Below are 26,391 nucleotides of genomic sequence, written 5' to 3' on the forward strand. Positions count from 1 at the left end.
TTTTCAAACATAAAAATGGCAAAAAAAAGATCCAATTACTAAACTTTCTACATATACAGTCGTCCCTTGACAAATTATGTGGATTCACCTCATTAATATGAGTTTATAATATGAATTAATATGGTGCGGTTTAGCTCGGTTGGTAGAGTGGCCGTGCCAGCAACTTTAGGGTTGCAGGTTCGATTCCCGCTTCCGCCATCCTAGTCACTGCCGTTGTGTCCTTGGGCAAGACACTTTACCCACCTGCTCCCAGTGCCACCCACACTGGTTTAAATGTAACTTAGATATTGGGTTTCACTATGTAAAGCGCCTAACTCAGCTACAATCGGGCGGAAGGCGGGGTACACCCTGGACAAGTCGCCACCTCATTGTTGCTGAGTTGGGCGCCAGCGCCCCCCGCGACTCCAAAAGGGAATAAGCGGTAGAAAATGGATGGATGGGATGGATATGTAAAGCGCTTTTGAAGTTGATCTCGTAACTTAAGTGTTGAAAGTTAAAAAAAAAAACTAATAAAAATGTATGACTTTCTGAGTCGAGCATCTTTTGGATCCCAAATATATTTAGTGGTATTTTATTTATCTTTTCACTGTGATTACTCAAAAAATGTCCTGCATTATTGATCTTTTAAGGCTCTAATTACTAAATACTGCATATTTCAGTTTTACTATTTAAAAAACAAGATGTTAACAGAAAAGCCATAAAACGTTATTTTTTATTTTTAAGTTGATATAGAGATTTACTGTAGGCGTTGAATAAAAAAAATAAAATTTGACTTATTTTTAACATTTTAATAACTGAGACCCTTTATGGTCCCCGTGACCCCTAAAGGTAAAATACATTTTAAAAATCCATATAATTTGTTATGGTTTGAAAATGAAAAAATATCAAAATGCTTTAATTTTTCCGTGTGCGGCTCTCAGTGGAAAAAGTTTGGACACCCCTGCTTTAGTTGAAAAATGTCTCCCTCTAGTGGACAAATGCTAGTATTCCCCTATGGAGCCCAAAACTCAGTGCAAATCAGTGTTTATTTATTTGATGGTTAAAAAAAATCGTGAACATTGTGAAAAATCCACATAAATACGTGAGAATAATTTAAGTGCGTACAAAAATACAAAAGTGATTATTAATCCAAATCATTCAATTGTGCTCTTTTATTTTTAAGCTGTTATAGAGATTTACTGTAGGCGTTAAATAAAAAATACAAATTTGACTTATTTTTAACATTTTAATAACTGAGACCCTTTATGTTCCCCGGGACCCCTAAAAGGTAAAATACATTTTAAAAATCCATATAATTTGTTTTGAAAATGAAAAAATATCAAAATGCTTTAATTTTTCCGTGTGCGGCCCTCAGTGGAAAAAGTTTGGACACCCCCGCTTTAGTTGAAAATTGTCTCCCTCTAGTGGACAAATGCTAGTATTCCCCTATTGATCCTACAACTCAGTGTAAATCAGTGTTTATTTATTTGATGGTTAAAAAAAATCGTGAACATTGTGAAAAATCCACATAAATATGTAAGAATAATTTAAGTGCGTACAAAAACATAAAAGTGATTTTTCCAAATCATTCAATTGTGCTCTTTTATTTTTAAGCTGTTATAGAGATTTATTGTAGGCGTTAAATAAAAAATACAAATTTGACTTATTTTTAATATTTTAATAACTGAGACCCTTTATGTTCCCCGGGACCCCTAAAGGTAAAATACATTTTAAAAATCCATATAATTTGTTATGGTTTGAAAATGAAAAAATATCAAAATGCTTTAATTTTTCCGTGTGTGGCCCTCAGTGGAAAAAGTTTGGACACCCCTGCTTTAGTTGAAAAATGTTTCCCTCTAGTGGACAAATGCTAGTATTCCCCTATTGAGCCCAAAACTCAGTGCAAATCAGTGTTTATTTATTTGATTGTTAAAAAAAATCGTGAACATTGTGAAAAATCCACATAAATACGAGAGAATAATTTAAGTGCGTACAAAAATATAAAAGAGATTATTAATCCGAATCATTCAATTGTGCTCTTTTATTTTTAAGCTGTTATAGAGATTTACTGTAGGCGTTAAATAAAAAATACAAATTTGACTTATTTTTAACAATTCAATAACTGAGACCCTTTATGGTCCCCGGGACCCCTAAAGGTAAAATACATTTTAAAAATCCATATAATTTGTTATGGTTTGAAAATGAAAAAATATCAAAATGCTTAAATTTTTCCGTGTGCGGCCCTCAGTGGAAAAAGTTTGGACACCCCTGCTTTAATTGAAAAATGTCTCCCTCTAGTGGACAAATGCTAGTATTCCCCTATTGATCCTACAACTCAGTGCAAATCAGTGTTTATTTATTTGATGGTTAAAAAAAATCGTGAACATTGTGGAAAATCCACATAAATACGAGAGAATAATTTAAGTGCGTACAAAAATACAAAAGTGATTATTAATCCAAATCATTCAATTGTGCTATTTTATTTTTAAGCTGTTATAGAGATTTACTGTAGGCGTTAAATAAAAAATACAAATTTGACTTATTTTTAACATTTTAATAACTGAGACCCTTTATGTTCCCCGGGACCCCTAAAGGTAAAATACATTTTAAAAATCCATATAATTTGTTATGGTTTGAAAATGAAAAAATATCAAAATGGCCCCGGTATGCTTTAATTTTTCCGTGTGAAGCCTTCAGTGGAAAAAGTTTGGACACCCCCGCTTTAGTTGAAAAATGTCTCCCTCTAGTGGACAAATGCTAGTATTCCCCTATTGATCCTACAACTCAGTGTAAATCAGTGTTTATTTATTTAAAGGTTAAAAAAAATCGTGAACATTGTGAAAAATCCACATAAATACGTGAGAATAATTTAAGTGCGTACAAAAATATAAAAGTGATTATTAATCCGAATCATTCAATTGTGCTCTTGTGCGAAATCAACACCGCGTGTCTTTTCTTCGTGTTCCTGCGGAGAAAGTGTGACACAAAAAACAAAATTAGGTTGATTTTTGGTGACATTTTTTCGTGATGACGCACCTTGTGATTGTGACATCCTGTGTTTAGTCAAGTGTTGTGGTCTGGGCTCTGTCCGCCAGACTTCAGGGATGGTCGTGACCGTCTTCCACGACTTCTCTAAAGGATGAAGTTACACTGATCACTAAGAACGCAACAGTCCAAAAGGTCCAAGCCTACCTGTTTGCCACCTGTGTGTCCAATAAACCTGGTCTGTGTGTCTCCATCTGTCCCGGGTGGACGCAGGCAAGTTCTCGTCCAGTTCTCGGATGGCGTTGCCATGGGGACAGTGGCGCCGACACTCCCGAGCAGCAGGCTGGACACGCGACATTCCGTCACACCTGCAGTTCTTCTCCCTCATGGCTGCGGGAGCTTTGTCCAAGTTCTGCCTTTTCTCCCCCACCCGACACGAGCCGTTCTCAGAGGACTCGCCCTCGGCCTCGTGACGCGGGCCGCGGACATCTGAGAAGGAGCCGTTCCTCGCCAGTCGCTTCTTGGTGTGAAACCTGCAGGCATCGCACGTCGGCTGGAGGGCCCCGTTGCACTGCTGGAAGGGGACGGCTTTTCTTTTTGGGACGCGGCCGTCGAGTCCTGGACCGTGGGGTTGGTCCAGACATCTCGAGCAAAGGCGGTCACTCTTGTACGGAGCGCAGATGTTCTCGTTGAGCGTTCTCGTAAGGCAGCACTCGTGGTCGGAGAGACTTCGCCGATCCACCTTAGCTTTCGGCTTGTACTTCTCCTTAGGCTTACGGACTGAAGGCTGCTCCATTTCTAGTCTTCTTCTCCGGGTGAGAACACTTAAGGTGTTCCTGGCCACAGGTTGGCTCGGCTTCTTGGGAGTGGGTGGCCTCCTGCTACAGCAGTAGACATCAAAGTCAGCTATCCAGCTGCTGGAGGGAAGGTACGCTGGTAAGGACTCGAAGGAGGTGTCCTGGTCGTCCTTGAAGTTTGGGTTTTCCTCTTCCTTATGAGAGCTTCCCAGTAAAGGCGAGGTAGCTGTAAGAGGAACATCCTCAACTTGAGGAGCTTCCTCCATGTCTGCCCCATCCTTAAAACCCTCTCCAGTGGGGGCTGGAGCTTCTTTTGTAGGAATGTCAGCGGACACCTCACTGTGATCTTCGATGAGAATATCTCGGACCGGCGAGTCAGGGCAGGGAAATAACGTTTCCTCCATCGACCAGACTGGTTTCTCCTGCAGAAGAACTTCGGACCGAATATTCTTGGAAGACATCTGTTGATCTTTCTCACTTCTCATCTCCTCGACAAAGTCAGGGTGGTCCTGGGATTCTTCCAGCTCAGGGTTCTTCTCACTGGGAATCCCGACCAAAAGGATGTCAGGACAAGCTTGAAGCGTCTGCTCTGCAGGAATACCCGGCCTGTCGCCCGGCGGGATCTCATGGGAAAACCCGTGAGAGACCTCAGAGGAATCGTGAGCATGAAAAAGCTGAAGTCCCCCTTGTGTGGCGCAGCATTCAATTCTCACCTCCTCAGAATGGATGACAAAGCTTCGGTTTGGAGGCGACCTGGCGGCGCGAGGAGCTACCACGTCTCTAAAGTCTGAAGAATGCTCATTACTCTGCTCGGTCGGAGCCATTGGTTTACTGAGTTGGGCACTCACGGCTTCTTTGACATCACAAGCTGAGGCTTCAGGGTCTCCTGACCCAGGTGTGTCGATTCTCTGGTCACTGCACAGTGGTTCGGTTTGGACCTCCGAGTTGGTGACCTCCCGAGCCGGCGCGTTGTGCTGATAGCGGTATCTGCGTGCATGGTAGGCCATGGTCTGGTAGTACTGCGGGTTCAGCACGCGCCTGTAGTCGGTCAGGTGGAGGTTGGTGTGGGGCATGACAAAGCCTGGGGGCTCCATGTACGGATTGGGCTGGTAGTGAGGCATCATCGGCATACCAAAACCTGTAGTGGAGGGAATTTAGAATACATTGGTAATTGAAGTCACGGACTTGATTGTAGTCAGTTTTCGTCTCTATCGCGGCTGTGGTGGATCCATTTTGGATTGAACTTTCACGGTATCATGTTAGACCCGCTTTACATCCATTGCTTTCGTCCTCTCCAAGGTTCTCATAGTCTTCATTGTCACCGACGTCCCACTGGGTGTGAGTTTTCCTTGCCCTTATGTGGACCTACCGAGGATGTCGTAGTGGTTTGTGTTGTGGTTTGTGCAGCCCTTTGAGACACTAGTGATTTAGGGCTATATAAGTAAACATTGATTGATTGATCGATCTTAAAGGATCCTTGAGTGTCAGAAAGGCAGGGCTCTCACGTTAGGATTACTTTTACCCGTTTTCTACGGCTGCTGTTCCAGTGACCCGTTTCAGAGTTGGATTTAAGTTTTGTTTTTCATTGTCAAAGCACCAGAAGGTGCTGCCCACTTAAGTGTTTTTTTGTAGTTTTTATAATTGTAATCCAATCCAATTGTATAGCACATTTAAACAAATGTTTCCAAAGTGCTGCACAACAATATTAAAAATATTCAAATATTATCCTTAGCGCCCTGGGATGAGGTGGCGACTTGTCCAGGGTGTACCCCGCCTTTCGCCCGATTGTAGCTGAGATAGGCGCCAGCGCCCCCCGCCACCCCGAAAGGGAATAAGCGGTAGAAAATGGATGGATGGATGGATATTATCCTTAGCTCCACTAATGACTGAATAAAAAAATATAAAACCAACATAAAAATAAAAATGATTAAAAACGATTTTAAAAGGGTAAAACCAATTAAAACAATAAATAGTCAATCAAATTTTAAAAAACAGAGGACCACACAGCCAAAGAATAAAAGTGGGTCTTAAGCAGGACTTAAAACGAGACATAACCCAAAGCTCATGACCATAGGTGAGGATGGGAATGTAGATTGAGAGCTTTGCCTTCCGGCTCAGCTCCTTCTTCACCACAACGGATCGATACGGCGTCCGCATTACTGAAGACTCCACACCGATTCACTCTTCCCTCAGCTTTCCATCTTAAAGATCTAAAAAAAAATGTTTGGGAAAGTCATGCGGGCCAGATTGAAAATCTTAACGGGCCTTAATTTGTCCCAGGTCTGGTATAACTTTTTCTGCTGATTTTAAATACACCAAGAAATGTTCTTTAATCCGTGTCAATATTACAGCGGAGGGTTTGATGCTATATGCGCAAGTCCTCATGGGAAATGCGGTCTTCCGGCAGAACCACTACCGCTTTGGTAGACTGGCGCCACCATGAATTGATTAACGTAGACTTAAACGAGTGGAAAAACCTATTCGGGTGTTACCATTTAGTGGTCAATTGTACCGAATATGTACTGTTCTGTGCAATCTACTAATAAAAGTCTCAATCAATCGATCAAACCACACCACAACCAACCAAAACTGATCGTTCTAATGCGGGGCTTTGATGTTCACCACATAGTTTTGGGTGTAAATCTGATAGCCTTTGCTAATCTTCCTTCACCTGCTCCAAAGCTTGACGCAGTGGAACTGCAGCATGATTAGGACATGCCCCCCGTTCCCCAGATTCCAAAACCTATCACAATCATATACAGACAATTCTAAGTTAAGTCCTAGGTTGGATGAAGCGTGAAAGCACCAAGACCTATGAGATTGTTCTTACCTAAAGCATGGCAGCCATAGTAGGGATTGTAGCCGACAGGCACGGCCATAGGGCTGTAGGGCCACTGCAGGCCCTGCATGGGCAGGTAAGGCTGAGAGGGCTGCATGTAGAAGAGCGGCTTGTGGTTCTGCTGCTGCTCCTCAGGACGAGGCCCCCCCGTCGGCTCTTGAGCCGTCACGTTGGGCTCCTGACAGGCCTGCGAAGGTCCATGCGGCAGGTTTGGACCTCGAGGGCCCAGACGGTAGGAAGTGTGCACGTTTGAAGCGTTCGCCTCCATATCTAAAGAAGGATCAGACATAATCCACCAGGGTCGTGAGTTGAAAGAGGCAATGAAAGAGTGCACTTACTTGGACAAAGCAGCTCAGCTCTCATAGCAAAATCTAGACCCGAGTCAAAGGTGTGGACTCTTGATAATGCTTCGCTGGGGGGAAGGTGGCACTGATTGGATGGATGGTAGCACCAGGTGATAGGCATCCAATCAAATTTCCTGTTAAAGCCAATCAGAAATCTCTTTCAATTGGGCGGTGGAGACAAGGTGCACAGATTGTCAGGTTAGAGTGGGACATCACTCTCTATTGTACCGTCTTTGCACTCCAATTCATCTTTTGCAGAATGTTCCATACATAGCCTTGTCGTTTACATATACTTTATAGCTCCTTTGATCTCACGGCAGACCTCATGAGACTGTGGCAGGGTACCTAACTGTACGGATTGTCGGGTTAGAGTGGGACATCATTCTCTATTGTACCGTCTTTGCACTACAATTCATCTTTTGCAGAATGTTCCGTACATAACCTTGTCCTTTACATATACTTTATAGCTCCTTTGATCTCACAGCAGACCTCATGAGACTGGGGCAGGGTACCTTACTGTACGGATTGTCGGGTTAGAGTGGGACATCACTCTCTATTGTACCGTCTTTGCACTACAATTCATCTTTTGCAGAATGTTCCGTACATAACCTTGTCCTTTACATATTGATATACTTTATAGCTCCTTTGATCTCACACCAGACCTCATGAGACTGGGGCAGGGTACCTTACTGTACGGATTGTCGGGTTAGAGTGGGACATCACTCTCTATTGTACCGTCTTTGCACTACAATTAATCTTTTGCAGAATGTTCCGTACATAACCTTGTCCTTTACATATTGATATACTTTATAGCTCCTTCGATCTCACGGCAGACCTCATGAGACTGTGGCAGGGTACCTTACTGTACGGATTGTCGCGTTAGAGTGGGACATCACTCTCTATTGTACTGTCTTTGCACTCCAATTCATCTTTTGCAGAATGTTCCATACATAGCCTTGTCGTTTACATATACTTTTATAGCTCCTTTGATCTCACGGCAGACCTCATGAGACTGTGGCAGGGTACCTAACTGTACGGATTGTCGGGTTAGAGTGGGACATCACTCTCTATTGTACCGTCTTTGCACTCCAATTCATCTTTTGCAGAATGTTCCATACATAGCCTTGTCGTTTACATATACTTTTATAGCTCCTTTGATCTCACGGCAGACCTCATGAGACTGGGGCAGGGTACCTTACTGTACGGATTGTCGGGTTAGAGTGGGACATCACTCTCTATTGTACCGTCTTTGCACTACAATTCATCTTTTGCAGAATGTTCCGTACACAACCCTGTCCTTTACATATTGATATACTTTATAGCTCCTTTGATCTCACGGCAGACCTCATGAGACTGGGGCAGGGTACCTTACTGTACGGATTGTCGCGTTAGAGTGGGACATCACTCTCTATTGTACCGTCTTTGCACTCCAATTCATCTTTTGCAGAATGTTCCGTACATAGCCTTGTCGTTTACATATACTTTATAGCTCCTTTGATCTCACGGCAGACCTCATGAGACTGTGGCAGGGTACCTAACTGTACGGATTGTCGGGTTGGAGTGGGACATCACTCTCTATTGTACTGTCTTTGCACTACAAATCATCTTTTGCAGAATGTTCCGTCCATAATCTTGTCCTTTACATCTTTATAGCTCCTTTGATCTCACAGCAGACACTTTATAGCTCCTTTGATCTCACAGCAGACCTCATGAGACTGGGGCAGGGTACCTAACTGAGCGGCTAGTAACGTTATTTTGCACGTTCTGATCGCACCATTAGAAGAAAAACAATGGAAGTCACTCGGGATTCTGGCAGAAATAGAAGTGTCAATTTGTTCGGAAAATATTTTAGAAAAGTGTACGAGTAAATTCATCACAAATTTTGTATAGTGACAATCTTTATTGGACCGGCCCTGACAAACATCAACATCAACACAACCTTTGAAGTTAAACAGGAATTGTGCAAAGAATAAACTTTATATTAATTTCTTTATTATGTACATTTAGCAAAACCAAACAAACGTCCGTGCAGTGCGTCACACCTGGTGCCCCAAATATACCAACAACACCCGGGAACTTTCTACACCATCAAAAGGGGACCTGTGGAAGGGAAATAAGTCATTAGTGATAAGAGTGAGGGATTTTACAGCATGTAAACCAGACCTGGGCAAATTAAGGCCCGGGGGCCACATAGGATTTTCAATCCGGCCCGCCGGAGATTCCCAAATATTTTTTTTTTAGATCTTCAAGAAGGAAAGTGTAGTTGTGGTTATGTTTTCTAAAGACCGTAAGTCTTGAACTATACAATCAATCAATCAATCAATGTTTATTCATATAGCCAGAAATCACAAGTGTTTCAAAGGGCTGCACAAGACACAACGACATACTCGGTTCAGAGCCCACATAAGGACAAGGAAAAACTCACAACCCAGTGGGATGTCAATGTGAATGCATCCCATCTCTAGGGGAGACGAATGCAATGGATGTCGAGTGGATCTAACTTAATAGTGAGAGTCCAGTCCATAGTGGATCTAACATAATAGTGAGAGTCCAGTCCATAGCGGATCTAACATAATAGTGAGAGTCCAGTCCATAGTGGATCTAACATAATAGTGAGAGTCCAGTCCATAGTGGATCTAACATAATAGTGAGAGTCCAGTCCATTGTGCATCCAACATAATAGTGAGAGTCCAGTCCATAGTGGATCTAACATAATAGTGAGAGTCCAGTCCATAGTGGATCTAACATAATAGTGAGAGTCCAGTCCATAGCGGATCTAACATAATAGTGAGAGTCCAGTCCATAGTGGATCTAACATAATAGTGAGAGTCCAGTCCATAGTGGATCTAACATAATAGTGAGAGTCCAGTCCATTGTGCATCCAACATAATAGTGAGAGTCCAGTCCATAGTGGATCTAACATAATAGTGAGAGTCCAGTCCATAGTGGATCTAACATAATAGTGAGAGTCCAGTCCATAGTGGATCTAACATAATAGTGAGAGTCCAGTCCATAGTGGATCTAACATAATAGTGTGAGAGTCCAGTCCATAGTGGATCTAACATAATAGTGAGAGTCCAGTCCATAGTTGATCTAACATAATAGTGTGAGAGTCCAGTCCATAGTGGATCTAACATAATAGTGTGAGAGTCCAGTCCATAGTGGATCTAACATAATAGTGTGAGTCCAGTCCATAGTGGATCTAACATAATAGTGTGAGTCCAGTCCATAGTGGATCTATCATAATAGTGAGAGTCCAGTCCATAGTGGATCTAGCATAATATTGTGAGAGTCCAGTCCATAGTGGATCTAGCATAATATTGTGAGAGTCCAGTCCATAGTGGATCTAACATAATAGTGAGAGTCCAGTCCATAGTGGATCCAACATAAAAGTGAGAGTCCAATCCATAGTGGATCTAACGTAAGAGTGAGAGTCCAGTCCATAGTGGATCCAACATAAAAGTGAGAGTCCAGTCCATAGTGGATCTAACATAATAGTGTGAGAGTCCAGTCCATAGTGGATCTAACATAATATTGTGAAAGTCTAGTCCATAGTGGATCTTACATAATAGTGAGAGTCCAGTCCGTAGTGGATCTAACATAATAGTGTGAGAGTCCAGTCCATAGTGGATCTAACATAATATTGTGAAAGTCTAGTCCATAGTGGATCTTACATAATAGTGTGAGTCCAGTCCAAAGTGGATCCAGCATAATACTGAGTTCAGTCCATAGTGGATCTAACATAATAGTGAGAGTCCCAGTCCATAGTGGATCTACCATAATAGTGAGAGTCCCAGTCCATAGTGGATCTACCATAATAGTGAGAGTCCAGTCCATAGTGGATCTAACATAATAGTGAGAGTCCAGTCCATAGTGGATCTAACATAATATTGTGAAAGTCTAGTCCATAGTGGATCTTACATAATAGTGTGAGTCCAGTCCAAAGTGGATCCAGCATAATACTGAGTTCAGTCCATAGTGGATCTAACATAATAGTGAGAGTCCAGACCATAGTGGATCTAACATAATAGTGAGAGTCCAGACCATAGTGGATCTAACATAATAGTGAGAGTCCAGTCCATAGTGGATCTAACATAATAGTGAGAGTCCCAGTCCATAGTGGATCTAACATAATAGTGTGAGTCCAGTCCATAATGGATCTAACATAAGAGTGAGAGTCCAGTCCATAGTGGATCTAACATAATAGTGTGAGTCCAGTCCATAGTGGATCTAACATAATAGTGTGAGAGTCCAGTCCATAGTTAATCTAACATAATAGTGTGAGAGTCCAGTCCATAGTGGATCTAACATAATAGTGTGAGAGTCCAGTCCATAGTGGATCTAACATAATAGTGTGAGTCCAGTCCATAGTGGATCTAACATAATAGTGTGAGTCCAGTCCATAGTGGATCTATCATAATAGTGAGAGTCCAGTCCATAGTGGATCTAGCATAATATTGTGAGAGTCCAGTCCATAGTGGATCTAACATAATAGTGAGAGTCCAGTCCATAGTGGATCCAACATAAAAGTGAGAGTCCAATCCATAGTGGATCTAACATAATAGTGGGAGAGTCCAGTCCATAGTGGATCTAACGTAAGAGTGAGAGTCCAGTCCATAGTGGATCCAACATAAAAGTGAGAGTCCAGTCCATAGTGGATCTAACATAATAGTGTGAGAGTCCAGTCCATAGTGGATCTAACATAATATTGTGAAAGTCTAGTCCATAATGGATCTTACATAATAGTGAGAGTCCAGTCCGTAGTGGATCTAACATAATAGTGTGAGAGTCCAGTCCATAGTGGATCTAACATAATATTGTGAAAGTCTAGTCCATAGTGGATCTTACATAATAGTGTGAGTCCAGTCCAAAGTGGATCCAGCATAATACTGAGTTCAGTCCATAGTGGATCTAACATAATAGTGAGAGTCCCAGTCCATAGTGGATCTACCATAATAGTGAGAGTCCAGTCCATAGTGGATCTAACATAATAGTGAGAGTCCAGTCCATAGTGGATCTAACATAATATTGTGAAAGTCTAGTCCATAGTGGATCTTACATAATAGTGTGAGTCCAGTCCAAAGTGGATCCAGCATAATACTGAGTTCAGTCCATAGTGGATCTAACATAATAGTGAGAGTCCAGACCATAGTGGATCTAACATAATAGTGAGAGTCCAGACCATAGTGGATCTAACATAATAGTGAGAGTCCCAGTCCATAGTGGATCTAACATAATAGTGAGAGTCCAGTCCATAGTGGATCTAACATAATAGTGTGAGTCCAGTCCATAGTGGATCTAACATAATAGTGAGAGTCAGTAGTATATCTGTCAGTAGACACGTTATGGAAGGTAAAAACTACAACATAATACAAAGTAGTGTGTTGTTCTAACTTCTATCTGGGAAGCCCAGACTTCCCTCTCCTCAGCCACTTCCATTAATACTCGGTCTAGTCCATCGCTGCTTGCAGCTTTAAATTTTCTCTAAATTTGGCCCCCAAAATAATTGCCCATGCCTGATGTAAAGAATGACTCACACTTACAGCTCAACATGTTCTTGTGTCAAATCAACATTTTGGTACAACGGAACCTGAAAGAAATGGAAGGTGAATGAGCCGTGGGATTTAAAGTTGGTACGGCACAGAAGGAAACCAAACCTCGGTCCCAGTGAGAGGACGACAGCTCTTGGTCGTCGTCGTCGCCGTCTCTGGGCCTCTGGTGCATCGCTTTCCTCTGAACATTCGCTTCTGTCAATCAAAGCCGGCAGACGGTTCGTTTTACGCCTCCACCAGACGAGGAGGAGAATATTTGTACCTTGTCTCTGCGGGGGGGCCGCGTGCCGTCTTCGGGGATTCCCGCCGCCGTCGGCCCACTCGCTCTGCTCGTCTCTGCAAGGCTCCTCTGTGAGCGGAGACATTGGTAGTCATGGTGATGTTGACAGGAACTAGAAATGACTCCATTGTGTTCCACCAGGTGTAAAGTGCAGGTGTCAAACTGGTTTTCACTGAGGGCCACTTGTAATAGTGAGTAATAAATGATTATGATCAGTTTTCTACTGTCTCTGTAGACAGGCAGCTCAGTAGCTATCATTTTACCGTAGAATTTACGGTGTTTTTTTAACAGAAAATTTCCTTAAATGTAAAAATGCTACCACTGTGTTTTAACGTTCAAATTCTGCCGATTGAGAAGCCATTTTTTCATATATACAGTTGTTTCATAGATAGATCAATCAATCAATCAATGTTTACTTATATAGCCCTAAATCACTAGTGTCTCAAAGGGCTGCACAAACCACTACGACATCCTCGGTAGGCCCACATAAGGGCAAGGAAAACTCACACCCAGTGGGACGTCGGTGACAATGATGACTATGAGAACCTTGGAGAGGAGGAGAGCAATGGATGTCGAGCGGGTCTAACATGATACTGTGAAAGTTCAATCCATAATGGATCCAACACAGTCGCGAGAGTCCAGTCCAAAGCGGATCCAACACAGCAGCGAGAGTCCCGTTCACAGCGGAGCCAGCAGGAAACCATCCCAAGCGGAGGCGGATCAGCAGCGCAGAGATGTCCCCAGCCGATACACAGGCAAGCAGTACATGGCCACCGGATCGGACCGGACCCCCTCCACAAAGGAGAGTGGGACATAGAAGAAAATGAAAAGAAACGGCAGATCAACTGGTCTAAAAAGGGAGTCTATTTAAAGGCTAGAGTATACAAATGAGTTTTAAGGTGAGACTTAAATGCTTCTACTGAGGTGGCATCTCGAACTTTTACCGGGAGGGCATTCCAGAGTACTGGAGCCCGAACGGAAAACGCTCTATAGCCCGCAGACTTTTTTTGGGCTTTGGGAATCACTAATAAGCCGGAGTCCTTTGAACGCAGATTTCTTGCCGGGACATATGGTACAATACAATCGGCAAGATAGGATGGAGCTAGACCGTGTAGTATTTTATACGTAAGTAGTAAAACCTTAAAGTCACATCTTAAGTGCACAGGAAGATAGATAGTACTTTACTGTACATGAAAAACGGTACAGTAATTCAGCATGTGAATTGACGGCAAAATTATGGCGGCCGACCAGACATCCATCCATTTTCTTCCGCTTGTCCGAGGTCGGGTCGCGGGGGCAGTAGCCTAAGCAGAGAAGCCCAGACTTCCCTCTCCCCAGCCACTTCGTCCAGCTCCTCCCGGGGGGTTCCCAGGCCAGTTGAAGACATAGTCTTAAAAACGTGCCGGTCAGACGTGCCCTAAACACCTCCCTAAGGAGGCGTTTGGGTGGCATCCTGACCAGATGCCCGAACCAGCTCATCTGGCTCCTCTCCATGTGGAGGAGCAGCAACTTTACTCCGAGTTCATCCCAGATAGAAAATGTGGAGAAGCTGCTGGAAGGCAATAACATGGAAGTCCACTTCCCAAGGTAAATGTTGTATATTAATTTAATACTTCATAAAATTAATGTCGTTTTTTGTACTACATTCTCATTTTTAAGACAATATTTTTATAAAAGTCTGTTTTTTAAAAAGGCATGTTAAAATTGTCATGTTTTGGGTGCAAGTACCAATATTTTGGTACTGGTACCAAAATGTATTTCGATTAGAGATGTCCGATAATGGATTTTTTTGCCGATACCTGTAAGTATTCCGATATTCTCCAACTCTTAACTAGCGATTAATTAAACATGTTTGATATTCTAGTTTCTTCAAAATAGCCACAATTTGCACACTCTCGGCATTCTCTTAATGAGCTTTAAAAACACCTGTGAAGTGAGAACTGTTTCAGGTGACTACCTATTGAATGAAGCTCACGGAGAGAATGCCGAGAGTGTGCAAAGCAGTAATCAATCAATCAATCAATCAATGTTTATTTATATAGCCCCAAATCACAAATGTCTCAAAGGACTGCACAAATCATTACGACTACAACATCCTCGGAAGAACCCACAAAAGGGCAAGGAAAACTCACACCCAGTGGGCAGGGAGAATTCACATTCAGTGGGACGGCAGTGACAATGCTGACTATGAGAAACCTTGGAGAGGACCTCAGATGTGGGGAACCCCCCCCCCTCTAGGGGACCGAAAGCAATGGATGTCGAGCGGGTCTAACATGATACTGTGAAAGTTCAATCCATAGTGGCTCCAAGACAGCAGTGAGAGTCCCGTCCACAGGAAACCATCTCAAGCGGATCAGCAGCGTAAAGATGTCCCCAACCGATACAGGCGAGCAATCAGTAATCAGAGCAAAGGGTGGCTATTTGGAAGAAACTAGAATATCAAACATGTTTCATCTTTTTTTTTTGTTAAGTACATAATTCCACATGTGTTCATTCATAAATAGTCATGAAAATAAAGAAAACATTGACTGAGGAGAAGGTGTCCAAACTTTTGGCCTGTACTGTAACAATAATAATAATAATAATAATAATAATATAGCTCCGTTGGTAGAGTGGCCGTGCCAGCAACCTGAGGGTTGCAGGTTCGATTCCCGCTTCCATCACTGCCGTTGTGTCCTTGGGCAAGACACTTTACCCACCTGCTCCCAGTGCCACCCACACTGCTTTAAATGTAACTTAGATATTGGGTTTCACTATGTAAAGTGCTTTGAGTCACTAGAGAAAAGCGCTATATAAATATAATTCACTTCACAAATATAATTCGCATCTGTAAAAGCACTTTACATTGAGCAAAAAACCTCAAAGTGCTACAGTGTATTAAAAAATTTAATAAAAACTAGAACAGTTTCATAGCTAAAACTAGCACGCATGTATCTAAAAAAGAAAAAAAGGCTGTTTTAAAAACAGTTTTTACGCCTTTTTTAAAAGCATCCACAGTCTGTGGTGCCCTCAGGTGGTCAGGGCGAGCGTTCCACAGACTAGGAGCAGCGGAGCAGAAAGCCCGGTCTCACATTGTTTGTAGCTATGTCCTCGGAGATTGGAGGAGGTTAGCCTGTCCGGAGCGGAGGTGTCGTGTGGAGGATTTGGGGGTGAGCAGTTCTTTGAGGTAGAGGGCGTATTGTGTATATGTATGGTCACTGTTACAAGTGGTTATAACTGACGTGGCCCTTAAAGGCCTACTGAAAGCCACTACTAGTGACCACGCAGTCTGATAGTTTATATATCAATGATGAAATATTAACATTGCAACACAATACGGCCTTTTTAGTTTACTAAATTACAATTTTAAATTTCCCGCGGAGATTCTTGTTGAAGACGTCGCGAACACGCGGACATTTTAGCCAAGTAACCAATTACGGCTAAAAGTCGTCTCTTTTCATCGCATAATTACACAGTATTTTGGACATCTGTGTTGCTGAATCTTTTGCAATTTGTTCAATTAATAATGGAGACGTCAAAGAAGAATGCTGTTGGTGGAAAGCGGTGGATTGCAGCTGCCTTTAGCAACCGAAACACAGCCGGTGTTTCTTTGTTTGTTGTGAAGCTTTAGCGAACATGTTGTTTCTCTACCACATGTCAACCAGCAAGTTTTTGGATGAAAAAATTGTGATATTAAGTCGGCTCTTACCGAGGACTTGGGCGGAGTTAGCGTCCTCCTGCAGCAGCTGTCAAAAAGGCAGCTGTGATCTTGGCTCCTCTTTCAGGTATGACTTTATAATCTCACTAAAACACTATTAACGCAATAAGCAGATAAGGGATTTTCCAGAATTATCCTAGTAAATGTGTCTAATAACATCTTAATCGCTCTCACTGACATCACCTTTTTAACTTTTTTTTCTCTCTAGTGCTTCACTCTAACTTTCCTCATCCACGAATCTTTCATCCTCGCTCAAGTTAATGGGGAAATCGTCGCTTTCTCGGTCCAAATAGCTCTTGCTGCTGGTGGCAATGATTATAAACAATGTGAGGATGTGAGGAGCTCCACAACCCGTGACGTCACACGCACATCGTCTGCTACTTCCGGTACAGGCAAGGCTTTTTTATTAGCGACCAAAAGTTGCAAACTTTATCGTGGATGTTCTCTACTAAATCCTTTCGGCAAAAATATGGCAATATCGCGAAATGATCAAGTATGACACATAGAATGGACCTGCTATCCCCGTTTGAATAAGAAAATCTCATTTCAGTAGGCCTTTAATGAAAAAAAGTTTAACCCCCTGCTCTGAAGATACAGAATGTGTCATATTCTCAAAGATCTCAGTCATTTGCGTATGAAACCATAGTCCAGGGGTCGGGAACCTTTTTGGCTGAGAGAGCCAAAAAGCCAAATATTTTAAAATGTATTTCCGTAAGAGCCGTATAATATTTTTTTAACACTGAACACAACTGAACGCGTGCATTATTAAGTAAGACCAACATTTCTAGAGTATAATAGGTCTCTTATTCTTTGTAATAACATTGTCATTCTGAAGCTAACTGTGGAGGGGGCGTGGCCTGTGGGCCTGCAGTGAACTGGGGTGTTGCCAGGACCGGCCTCTAAATCCGCGACAGGTGCGTAAACGGCCCACCTGGGCCTTGATATCTAATCACCTGTCACTCTGTTATAAGCAGCAGCCAGGAGGAGAGACGGGGTTGGGGCTGGAGCCAGAGCGAAAACGAAAGAGAATAATACAATTGCTGGAAAGCAACTAAGGGACTTATTGAAAAATAAAACAATACTGTAACCCTGAAACAGGCTCTCATGTCGGTGCTTGGTGGTCTGAAGAACCCCCAGGAGGGCAAGCCCCACACTAACCAATAATAAATAAATAACTTCTTACTATTAACGCAACTTCTTGAACAGGTGCGGTAGAAACGGATGGATGGATTAAAAATGAATGTTTTATATTTTGAACATTATTTTTAACACTGTGATTACAAGTGGAATTATTCATTATTTATCGTGTTAAGCAATGCCAGCTCAGATTTATCCGAGAGCCAGATGCAGTCATCAAAAGAGCCACATCTGGCTCCCGAGCCATAGGTTCCCTACCCCTGCCATAGTCCCTCCCCTGGTGGAAGACAATACGTTACGTACCCTGACATGTTCTGCACTGCAAGTCGCCTCCAGCAGTCTCCCCAGCTTTGCCGTCCGCCACTTTGGAGGAGTCGTGACCCTCCTCCGGCTCGAGCGACTCCGCCGGGTCTTTGTGCTGGCTCCTCTTGTACCACGGCTTGGGAGGGTGCCTCGGTGGGACCGAGTGGGGCTTCCTGGGTGCGGATTGCTTCCTGAGCGTCACGCGGGCCGGCTGCTCGCCCCCTCTTCCGTACCTGCCGTCCTCCTCCGAGTCGGCGGCCTCATCCCTGTACGCCTTGTGACCTTTCCCCCGACTTCCGCCTTTAGCCAGACTTTTGCCGCAGCAGGCGCACATGAACCTCTTGGAGCCGGGAAGCCACGCGTCCTCTCCCGCTCCCCCCGCCAGCTCCGCCAGCCTCCTGCCCGGGTAGGCTCGCCTGGGGAAAAGATCCACGTCCTCCAGGTCTGTGGAGAACATCTCGTCCCGGGACGAAAGCTCGTCCAGAGACGGGCTGAGGACGCTCATGCGCTCGTGGGTGGTCTGCATGGCGAGGTGGTGGTAGTAGTATGGGGTCGGGGGTGAGGAAACCCGTGCTCCCACTGAGAAAACGCTCTCAAGCGGCAGCTTGAGGATCTGGTAGCTAGGCTCGTCTTCACCTTTCCTTGCTTCCTTGAGAACAACCTGACGAGAAGGAGATGTCGATGGAGCCCCACTGGGATTAGGGTGGTCGGCGTCACATTTTGGATCTCTTTGATCAGCCACAGGAATATCTGACTGAATATTTGTGACCTCGGACTTCTCATGGGTGAGGAAGTGCTTCTGAGTTTCCGGTTGCTCAGGATCAGGACCGTCCTCGCGGATGGAGGAGCTGTCCAGAGGCAGATCCTCGTCCAGGCGTCCTGACCAGCACACCTGAGGACTAAGGATGTCCAAACTCCTGCGTCCGGACTCGCCTTCGTACACGGCCGTGGTGGAGTCGTTGAACGCAACAGCCGTCGACTCCAGACGGGTCGCGTGGGGCGCCGCCGGCAGAACGCTGGCGTTCCCCCGCTCTTCGCCTTTCTTCGCCTCGGACGGAGAGAACATCCCGGAGGCGTGGGACACCACCCCCGAGTCCAGCTCTCTCTCGGCTCCGTGCAGCTCGCCAGCCCGGATCTTGTCCAGGCATTCGATGAGCTTGCTTATGGCGTCGCTGGGGTCTGTCTGGACCTGGGAGGAGGCCGTCTCTCGTCGACCTTGGGGCTGCTGGTAATACGGCGGGCGGGGCCCCTCGTTCCAGACGGGCGCCTGGAAGCGGGGCTCATACATGCGCCGGTAATCCATAGGGTAGAGCCCGTTGTGCGGGAGCACAAGGCCAGGGTACGGCATGTACTGATAGGGAGCCATGCAGGGGCGGCCGAAATTAAAACCTGGATTTATACCAAACAGTGAACGGACTGCGAAGTTAATTCGACAACATGGTGGCGAGCGTGATACCTCCAGGTAGACCGAAGTGGTTGTAGGGGTTGTTCATCTGCCAATGCTGGTAAAGGTAGTACGGCTGAGATGGCGGTTGCACGTAGAAAAAAGGCCTCGGGTGTTGAGTCCTCTGCTGGCCATTTCCACAGGAATGTGGCGGCTTGCTCCCATCTGCGAGGAAAATGTTGGGTTTTTTAGGTAAACGGAGTTTGTTCGGAACATGCAAGCAGACAACATGATACGTCCCAATTTCCGGTTTCTCGTTTCAATGTGTTCGAAAAGGAGCAGGAAGAAGCAGAGCTTATTTAATCCTACCCCTTTTCTAAGACATAGCAGTTGCTAAAACTTTGGTTCAATCAATCAATCAATGTTTACTTATATAGCCCTAAATCACTAGTGTCTCAAAGGGCTGCACAAACCACAACACAAACCACTACGACATCCTCGGTAGGCCCACATAAGGGCAAGGAAAACTCACACCCAGTGTACAGTACATATTCCGTACAATTGACCACTAAATGGTAACACCCCAATAAGTTTTTCAACAATCAATTCATGGTAAAAAAGTTTGGACACCCCTGCCATAAGTAATCACAATAAAAATAAATAGATAATACTTCAATTTCATATGGTGAGATGAGTAAGATTGTTTTGGAAAAAAATGAACGGATGGATGAGCTAAAACACCTCACTCCAACCCACTTCTCCAAAGTGGGCTGGCTCAGGGTGGAGGACAGAGTAAAACAACTTGCACTGAGCCTGGTCTATAAAATCCGCTACCCCTCCCTGATACCGAAGTACATGTCAAACTACTTCCTTAACGTAAATGACCGCCATAACCACAACACCAGGGGGAGCTCCACAAACCACGTTAAACCCAGATTCCGATCTAACAAAGGTCTTAACTCATTCTCTTTCTATGCCACATCAATGTGGAATGCACTCCCAACAGGTGTAAAAGTGGGTGCATCTCTAGGAAATGTTTTTGTAATGTATATACTCAGAGGTGGGTAGTAACACGCTACATTTATCAGTTACGTTTAATTGAGTAACTTTTGGGATAAATGGTACTTCTAAGAGTAGTTTTTATGCAACATACTTTTACTTTTACTTGAGTATATTTATAGAGAAGAAACGCTACTTTTACTCCGCTCCATTTATCTACATTCAGCTCGCTACTTTTTTATCGATCTGTTAATGTTTGTTTTGGTTTATGACAGAGCTTCAAAATAGGTTCTACGCATGCCTGTGTTTCACTAATCACATGCCGTCACTGGTGACGTTGGACCAATCTAACAGAGCCAGGCGGTCACATGACCCGACTTAAACAAGTTGAAAAACTTATTGGGGTGTTACCATTTAGTGGTCAATTGTACGGAATATGTACTGTACTGTGCAATCTACTAATAAAAGTTTCAATCAATCAAAAGTGTAAAGGAAAAAAAGACACTTTTTATTTCAACCATACTTCCCGTGAAAAGCCTAAAGGCTGATCGCACACTTCCTGTCTTCACAATAAAAGTGCCGCTCAATCTCGCCTGCGCTAACAAAATAAGAGTCCGAAAGCCGGCGCAAACAAACTAGCAAGCTACGGAGTTTGCCGCCAATGTATTTCTTGCAAAGTGTATAAAAACGAATATGGAAGCTGGACAAAGGAGATGCCAAAAACCAACGACTTTCATGATGTATTAGACAAAAAAGAGGAACTTTTTTTTATCCTCCATTTGAAAACGTGGACGTTATCAGCACTATACTGTCTGATTCCATTCAATGCAAGTCATCAGAATCAGGTAATACACCAACTTATATTCTTGTCTTCATGAAAGATAGGAATCTATATGTTAAACATGCATGCATATTCATTAAAACACCTTTAACATGTCAACAAAAACGGCAAAAATAAATAAATATAAATTATATACTGTATATATAAATTAATGTATATGTCTTGATTGGATTATCCAGAGAATAGTGCTCGATACCGTGGTAGAGCGCAATATGTAGGTGTGGGAAAAAAATCACAAGACTACTTCATCTCTACAGATCTGTTTCATGAGGGGTTCCCTCAATCATCAGTCTTGTGATTTTTTTCCCCACACCTACATAAATTAATGTATATATATATATATATATATATATATATATATATATATATATATATATATATATATATATATATATGATAAGTGAAGTGAAGTGAATTATATTTATATAGCGCGTTTCTCTAGTGACTCAAAGCGCTTTACATAGTGAAACCCAATATCTATGTTACATTTAAACCAGTGTGGGAAGCACCGGGAGCAGGTGGGTAAAGTGTCTTGCTCAAGGACACAACGGGAGTGACTAGGATGGGGGAAGCGGGAATCGAACCTGCAACCCTCAAGTTGCTGGCACGGCCACTCTACCAACCGAGCTATACAGTTCGCCATCAAACATACCGAGCTATAAGTGTGTGTATGTATATATATATATATATATGAGATAGATCACTTCGACTTGGTCATTTATTAAGTAATTGATTAACGTTGAAAAACTTATTGGGGTGTTACCATTTAGTGGTCAATTGTAGGGAATATGTACTGTACTGTGCAATCTACTAATAAACGTTTCAATCAATCAATCAATGCTTACAGAGCCTATGGTGCTGTTTAGTTATTGTGGCTCAATGTGTCATCATTTTAATGTACTATTATTTAATATATATTGTTTTAGTTGCTTAAGAGATATTCCTGGCTCTGAATTTGTTCATGGCTGTTTTTATGTTTTTGTGCATTATTTGTTGCCGTAATCATTAAACAATCAAGTTACTCATCAGTTACTCAATACTTGAGTCGTTTTTTCACAACATACTTTTTACTTTTACTCAAGTAAATATTTGGGTGACTACTCCTTACTTTTACTTGAGTAATATATCTCTTAAGTAACAGTACTCTTACTTGAGTACAATTTCTGGCTACTCTACCCACCTCTGAACATACTTGTTCTTATGCTATGTGAACTCACCATGTTCTCTGCTGGCTGTACATATCCTACTAAGTAAGACCTACACTGTTTCAATGTCCATTTCTCTGTTGATGCAATTGTTGATGACTGAAGTACTGATATCAACCAAAGCTCCTCATCACACCCACCGGATTGTAAATAATGTCAATAATTCAATGTACATACTATGATGATTAACTTGTGTGAAGACTGTATTATGTTGATAGTATATATTTGTACCATGAATTGATTAACGTGGACCCCAACTTAAACAAGTTGAAAAACCTATTGGGGTGTTACCATTTAGTGGTCAATTGTAAGGAATATGTACTGTACTGTGCAATCTACTCATAAAAGTTTCAATCAACCAAACCCCCCTCCCCCCAAATAATGCCTCCTTACCGTCCATTTCTTCTTCCCCTTTTGTCCTGCTCAATCCGTCCGAAATAAAACACAGCAGAATGACGCCGTCTAACACCCGACTTTCAAACTTGTTCAACAAATCGCCGTTTCTTATTAAACAAAAAAAAACAAGACGTCACTTCTCGGAGCTCCGAAACGACGCAAGGCAACTAAAGACCAATCAGTCCAATGGCGCACACCTGGCTATACCTGCGCTCTCACTCAACCAAACATACTCCAAATGCGGCGCGAAAACACTTTCAGACGATAATTAGCTGCTTTAAGTAAGGCTCCAGGGACAAGCGGTAAAAAAAAATGGATGTAAGTAAGACGAAGATGGAGGAAATCAATGTTGTAGTTCAGCTGTTTAGCTTGTCATGTCACCTTGCGGCCACCAGAGGGAGACATTTCACATTGCGACGCGTCCTGATTTCACGCATGCGCAGTCGTCTCCCTAGGCCTCCCCACTCAGTGTCCGGCTTTCAAGCGCTTAAGATGCGCTGGAAGCTTGTTAGGGAGCGACGCTTTGTTTACTCTTCAAACTCGCCGTTTTGGGACCGGAGGGAGAAGCTTTTCTCGTCGCCGGGAGTCGTCGTCGATTTGTGGTGAGAAAGCCCCCGGCCGTGGGAGTGTCCCGAGTGCTTAATGTTCGGCGTAAACGGAGCGCTAGTCGCTAGCTAGCTAGCTGGCGTTACATGAGCCACAAATGTAACTTTGCGTGGACGCCGACTGATTTAACTCAAAGTGACCTGAAATGCGCATTTTCTTTTTTTTTTTAAGTTCAAGCGGCGTGGTCAGGAGGGGCCTCGGCGTGGAAGACGGCCGTTTGTTTTGGTGGAAAGTGGAGCCACGGTTGAGCTAGCCGAGCTAGCATCATAAGGTTACATTCAAACGCCTCTCAGTTTGAAACGCGCGTATTTTCGCTTTATTTCTACGTTTTTTTTATGTTTTCAATCAATCAATGTTTATTTACATATCCCTGAATCACAAGTGTCTCAAAGGGCTGCACAAACCACAACGACATCCTCGGTAGAGCCCACATAAGGGCAAGGAAAAACTCACCCCGGCGGGACGTCGACAATGATGACTATGAGAAACCTTGGAGAGGACCACATATGGATAGATAGATAGATAGTACTTTATTGATTCCTGAAGGAAGACATAAGGGCAAGGAAAAACTCACCCCGGTGGGACGTCGACAATGATGACTATGAGAAACCTTGGAGAGGACCACATATGGATAGATAGATAGATAGTACTTTATTGATTCCTGAAGGAAGACATAAGGGCAAGGAAAAACTCACCCCGGCGGGACGTCGACAATGATGACTATGAGAAACCTTGGAGAGGACCACATATGGATAGATAGATAGATAGTACTTTATTGATTCCTTCAGGAGAGTTCCTTCAGGAAAATTAAAATTCCAGCAGCAGTGTACAGAGTTGAGATCAATTTTAAAAAAAAAGTAAATAATGAGGGTTTAAAAGGAAACAAAATAGAGAAATATTACAAAAAGAATAAAAACAATGGGAATAACAATATAACAGTAAAATAAGAATATAACAAGACAAAGTAGGCAGTAGTGACCACGTTATGTTAATGTTCTGCATCCCCTGTCATCCTAATACCCCCCGTCCCCCGTCCCAGAGAGGAGTTGTACAGTCTAATGGCGTGTGGGACAAAGGAGTTCTTGAGTCTATTAGTCCTGCACTTGGGATGAAGCAGTCTAGCACTGAACAGGCTCCTCTGGCTACTGATAACACTATGCAGAGGGTGACTGGCATCATCCAGGATGCTCACTAGTTTGTCCACAGTCCTCTTCTCTGCCACCGTCACCAGTGAGTCCAGTTTCATTCCCATTGTAGAACCGGCCCGCCTGATCAGTTTCTCAAGTCTGGAGCTGTCCTTCTTAGATGTACTGCCCCCCCAGCACACTACTACTCACATATGTGGGCTCCCCGAAAGCAATGGATGTCGAACGGCTCTAACATGATATTGCATTTTCTTAATATCGCAATATTTTTATCACGATATTTTGCCTTGGCCTTGAAGGCCTACTGAAATGAGATTTTCTTATTTAAACGGGGATAGCAGCTCCATTCTATGTGTCATACTTCATCATTTTGCGATATTGCCATATTTTTTGCTGAAAGGATTTAGTAGAGAACATCCATCCATCCATTTTCTACCGCTTATTCCCTTTCGGGGTCGCGGGGGGCGCTGGCGCCTATCTCAGCTACAATCGGGCGGAAGGCGGGGTACACCCTGGACAAGTCGCCACCTCATCGCAGGGCCAACACAGATAGACAGACAACATTCACACAATAGGGACCATTTAGTGTTGCCAATCAACCTATCCCCAGGTACATGTCTTTGGAAGTGGGAGGAAGCCGCATTCACGGGGAGAACATGCAAACTCCACACAGAAAGATCCCGAGCCTGGATTTGAACCCAGGACTGCAGGACCTTCGTATTGTGAGGCAGACGCACTAACCCCTCTGCCACCGTGAAGCCTTAGTAGAGAACATCGACGATAAAAGTTAGCAACTTTTGGTCGCTTATAAAAAAGCCCTGCCTGTACCGGAAGTAGCAGACGATGTGCGCGTGACGTCACGGGTGGTGGAGCTCCTGACATTTTTTACAATCATGGCCACCAACAGCGAGGGCGATTCGGACCGAGAAAGCGACAATTTCCCCATTAATTTGAGCGAGGATGAAAGATCCGCCTGTCGATCTCACGATCCACTCTACTCGTGAACAAGACGGGCGAGACCCACTTGGAGGTACTGATTCCCATCCCAGTCGCAACGGTGTACAGTTCGCCATCAAACATCCCCGCCGTGTCTGCTTCCACTCGGCCAACCGAGGTGAGATGTCATCCCGACAAGACGCCAAGCTAGTCTTCGGCCGGCATGAAAAGGGCGACGGGTGTCACCGACAGCTGCCGGGGGACGTGTGAAGGCGTCAAGAAGGACAAACCGATCCCGAGAAGAAGGCCGTTAGAATTCTTTGGGACCCTTCTCACTTTTTTCTCCGGTCGGCACCGAGTAATTTATGGACTGTTATGAGAACTTGGCTCATTTGGTTCGGACTGCGGTTGTTGTCGTAGCAAAGGGGGGGGGGGGGGGGGGGGTCTAATGCCTCTGTCATGGTAACCTGCCAAAACATTGAAGTCACTTCCAGTCAAGACCTACTTCCCCCCTGATAACCTCATAAGACCCAATAGTGTCCTACATAGGGTCATGGCGGGACTGGATTTGATCCCCTCTGCCTTTTTAGATGAGAGGTGGGGTACACCCTCGATTTATCACAGATTACTTGGCAGCCGCACAATCTGGAGATCCTCGGTCCGAATCCCTGTCGGAGCGTCTGTGTGTGGTTTTCTCCCTGTGTTTGTGTGGCCAAAACACGCATGCAAGACTTATTGGGGACGAGATTGAGTGTTATTTGATAGGTCGTGAGTTCAAAACCCAGCCGAGTCGTACCAAAGTAGGGCTGGGCGATATGCCCTTTTTTTAATATCACAATTTTTTTTAGGCCATGTCACGATACACCATATATATCTCCATATTTTGCCTTAGCCTTGAATGAACACTTGATGCATATAATCACAGCAGTATGATGATTCTGTGTCTACATTAAAACATTCTTCTTT

General features: G+C 43.7%; 3 protein-coding genes across 4 annotated transcripts in view; 1 reads left to right on the top strand and 2 right to left on the bottom strand.

Annotated features, from left to right (window-relative positions):
• Positions 1-2,767: 2,767 nt before the first annotated feature.
• On the bottom strand, positions 2,768-7,080 carry LOC133569133 (uncharacterized). The gene is made up of 5 exons (XM_061921308.1): positions 6,939-7,080; positions 6,592-6,870; positions 3,172-4,899; positions 3,016-3,111; positions 2,768-2,944 (listed from the first exon to the last, which is right to left on the bottom strand). Exons 1-5 carry the CDS (start codon positions 7,063-7,065, stop codon positions 2,916-2,918), a joined length of 2,259 nt encoding a protein of 752 aa, XP_061777292.1. The 5' UTR covers positions 7,066-7,080; the 3' UTR covers positions 2,768-2,915.
• A 1,834-nt stretch (positions 7,081-8,914) lies between these two features.
• LOC133569137 (bucky ball-like) lies at positions 8,915-23,112 on the bottom strand. Its single transcript, XM_061921312.1, has 7 exons — positions 22,736-23,112; positions 19,370-19,522; positions 17,914-19,302; positions 12,759-12,845; positions 12,602-12,691; positions 12,488-12,534; positions 8,915-9,044 (listed from the first exon to the last, which is right to left on the bottom strand). Exons 1-6 carry the CDS (start codon positions 22,740-22,742, stop codon positions 12,512-12,514), a joined length of 1,749 nt encoding a protein of 582 aa, XP_061777296.1. The 5' UTR covers positions 22,743-23,112; the 3' UTR covers positions 8,915-9,044; positions 12,488-12,511.
• Positions 23,113-23,177: 65 nt separating this feature from the next.
• The window catches only part of kbtbd2 (kelch repeat and BTB (POZ) domain containing 2), a 30,562-nt gene continuing 27,348 nt past the window's right edge, over positions 23,178-26,391 (top strand). For both annotated transcript variants that reach the window (XM_061921309.1, XM_061921310.1), the window contains exon 1: positions 23,178-23,340. The gene's annotated coding sequence lies outside the window, so the exon portion shown is untranslated. The remainder of the gene's footprint in view (positions 23,341-26,391) is intronic.

Source organism: Nerophis ophidion, linkage group LG15 (genome assembly GCF_033978795.1).
Source record: "Nerophis ophidion isolate RoL-2023_Sa linkage group LG15, RoL_Noph_v1.0, whole genome shotgun sequence".
NCBI lineage: Eukaryota > Metazoa > Chordata > Actinopteri > Syngnathiformes > Syngnathidae > Nerophis > Nerophis ophidion.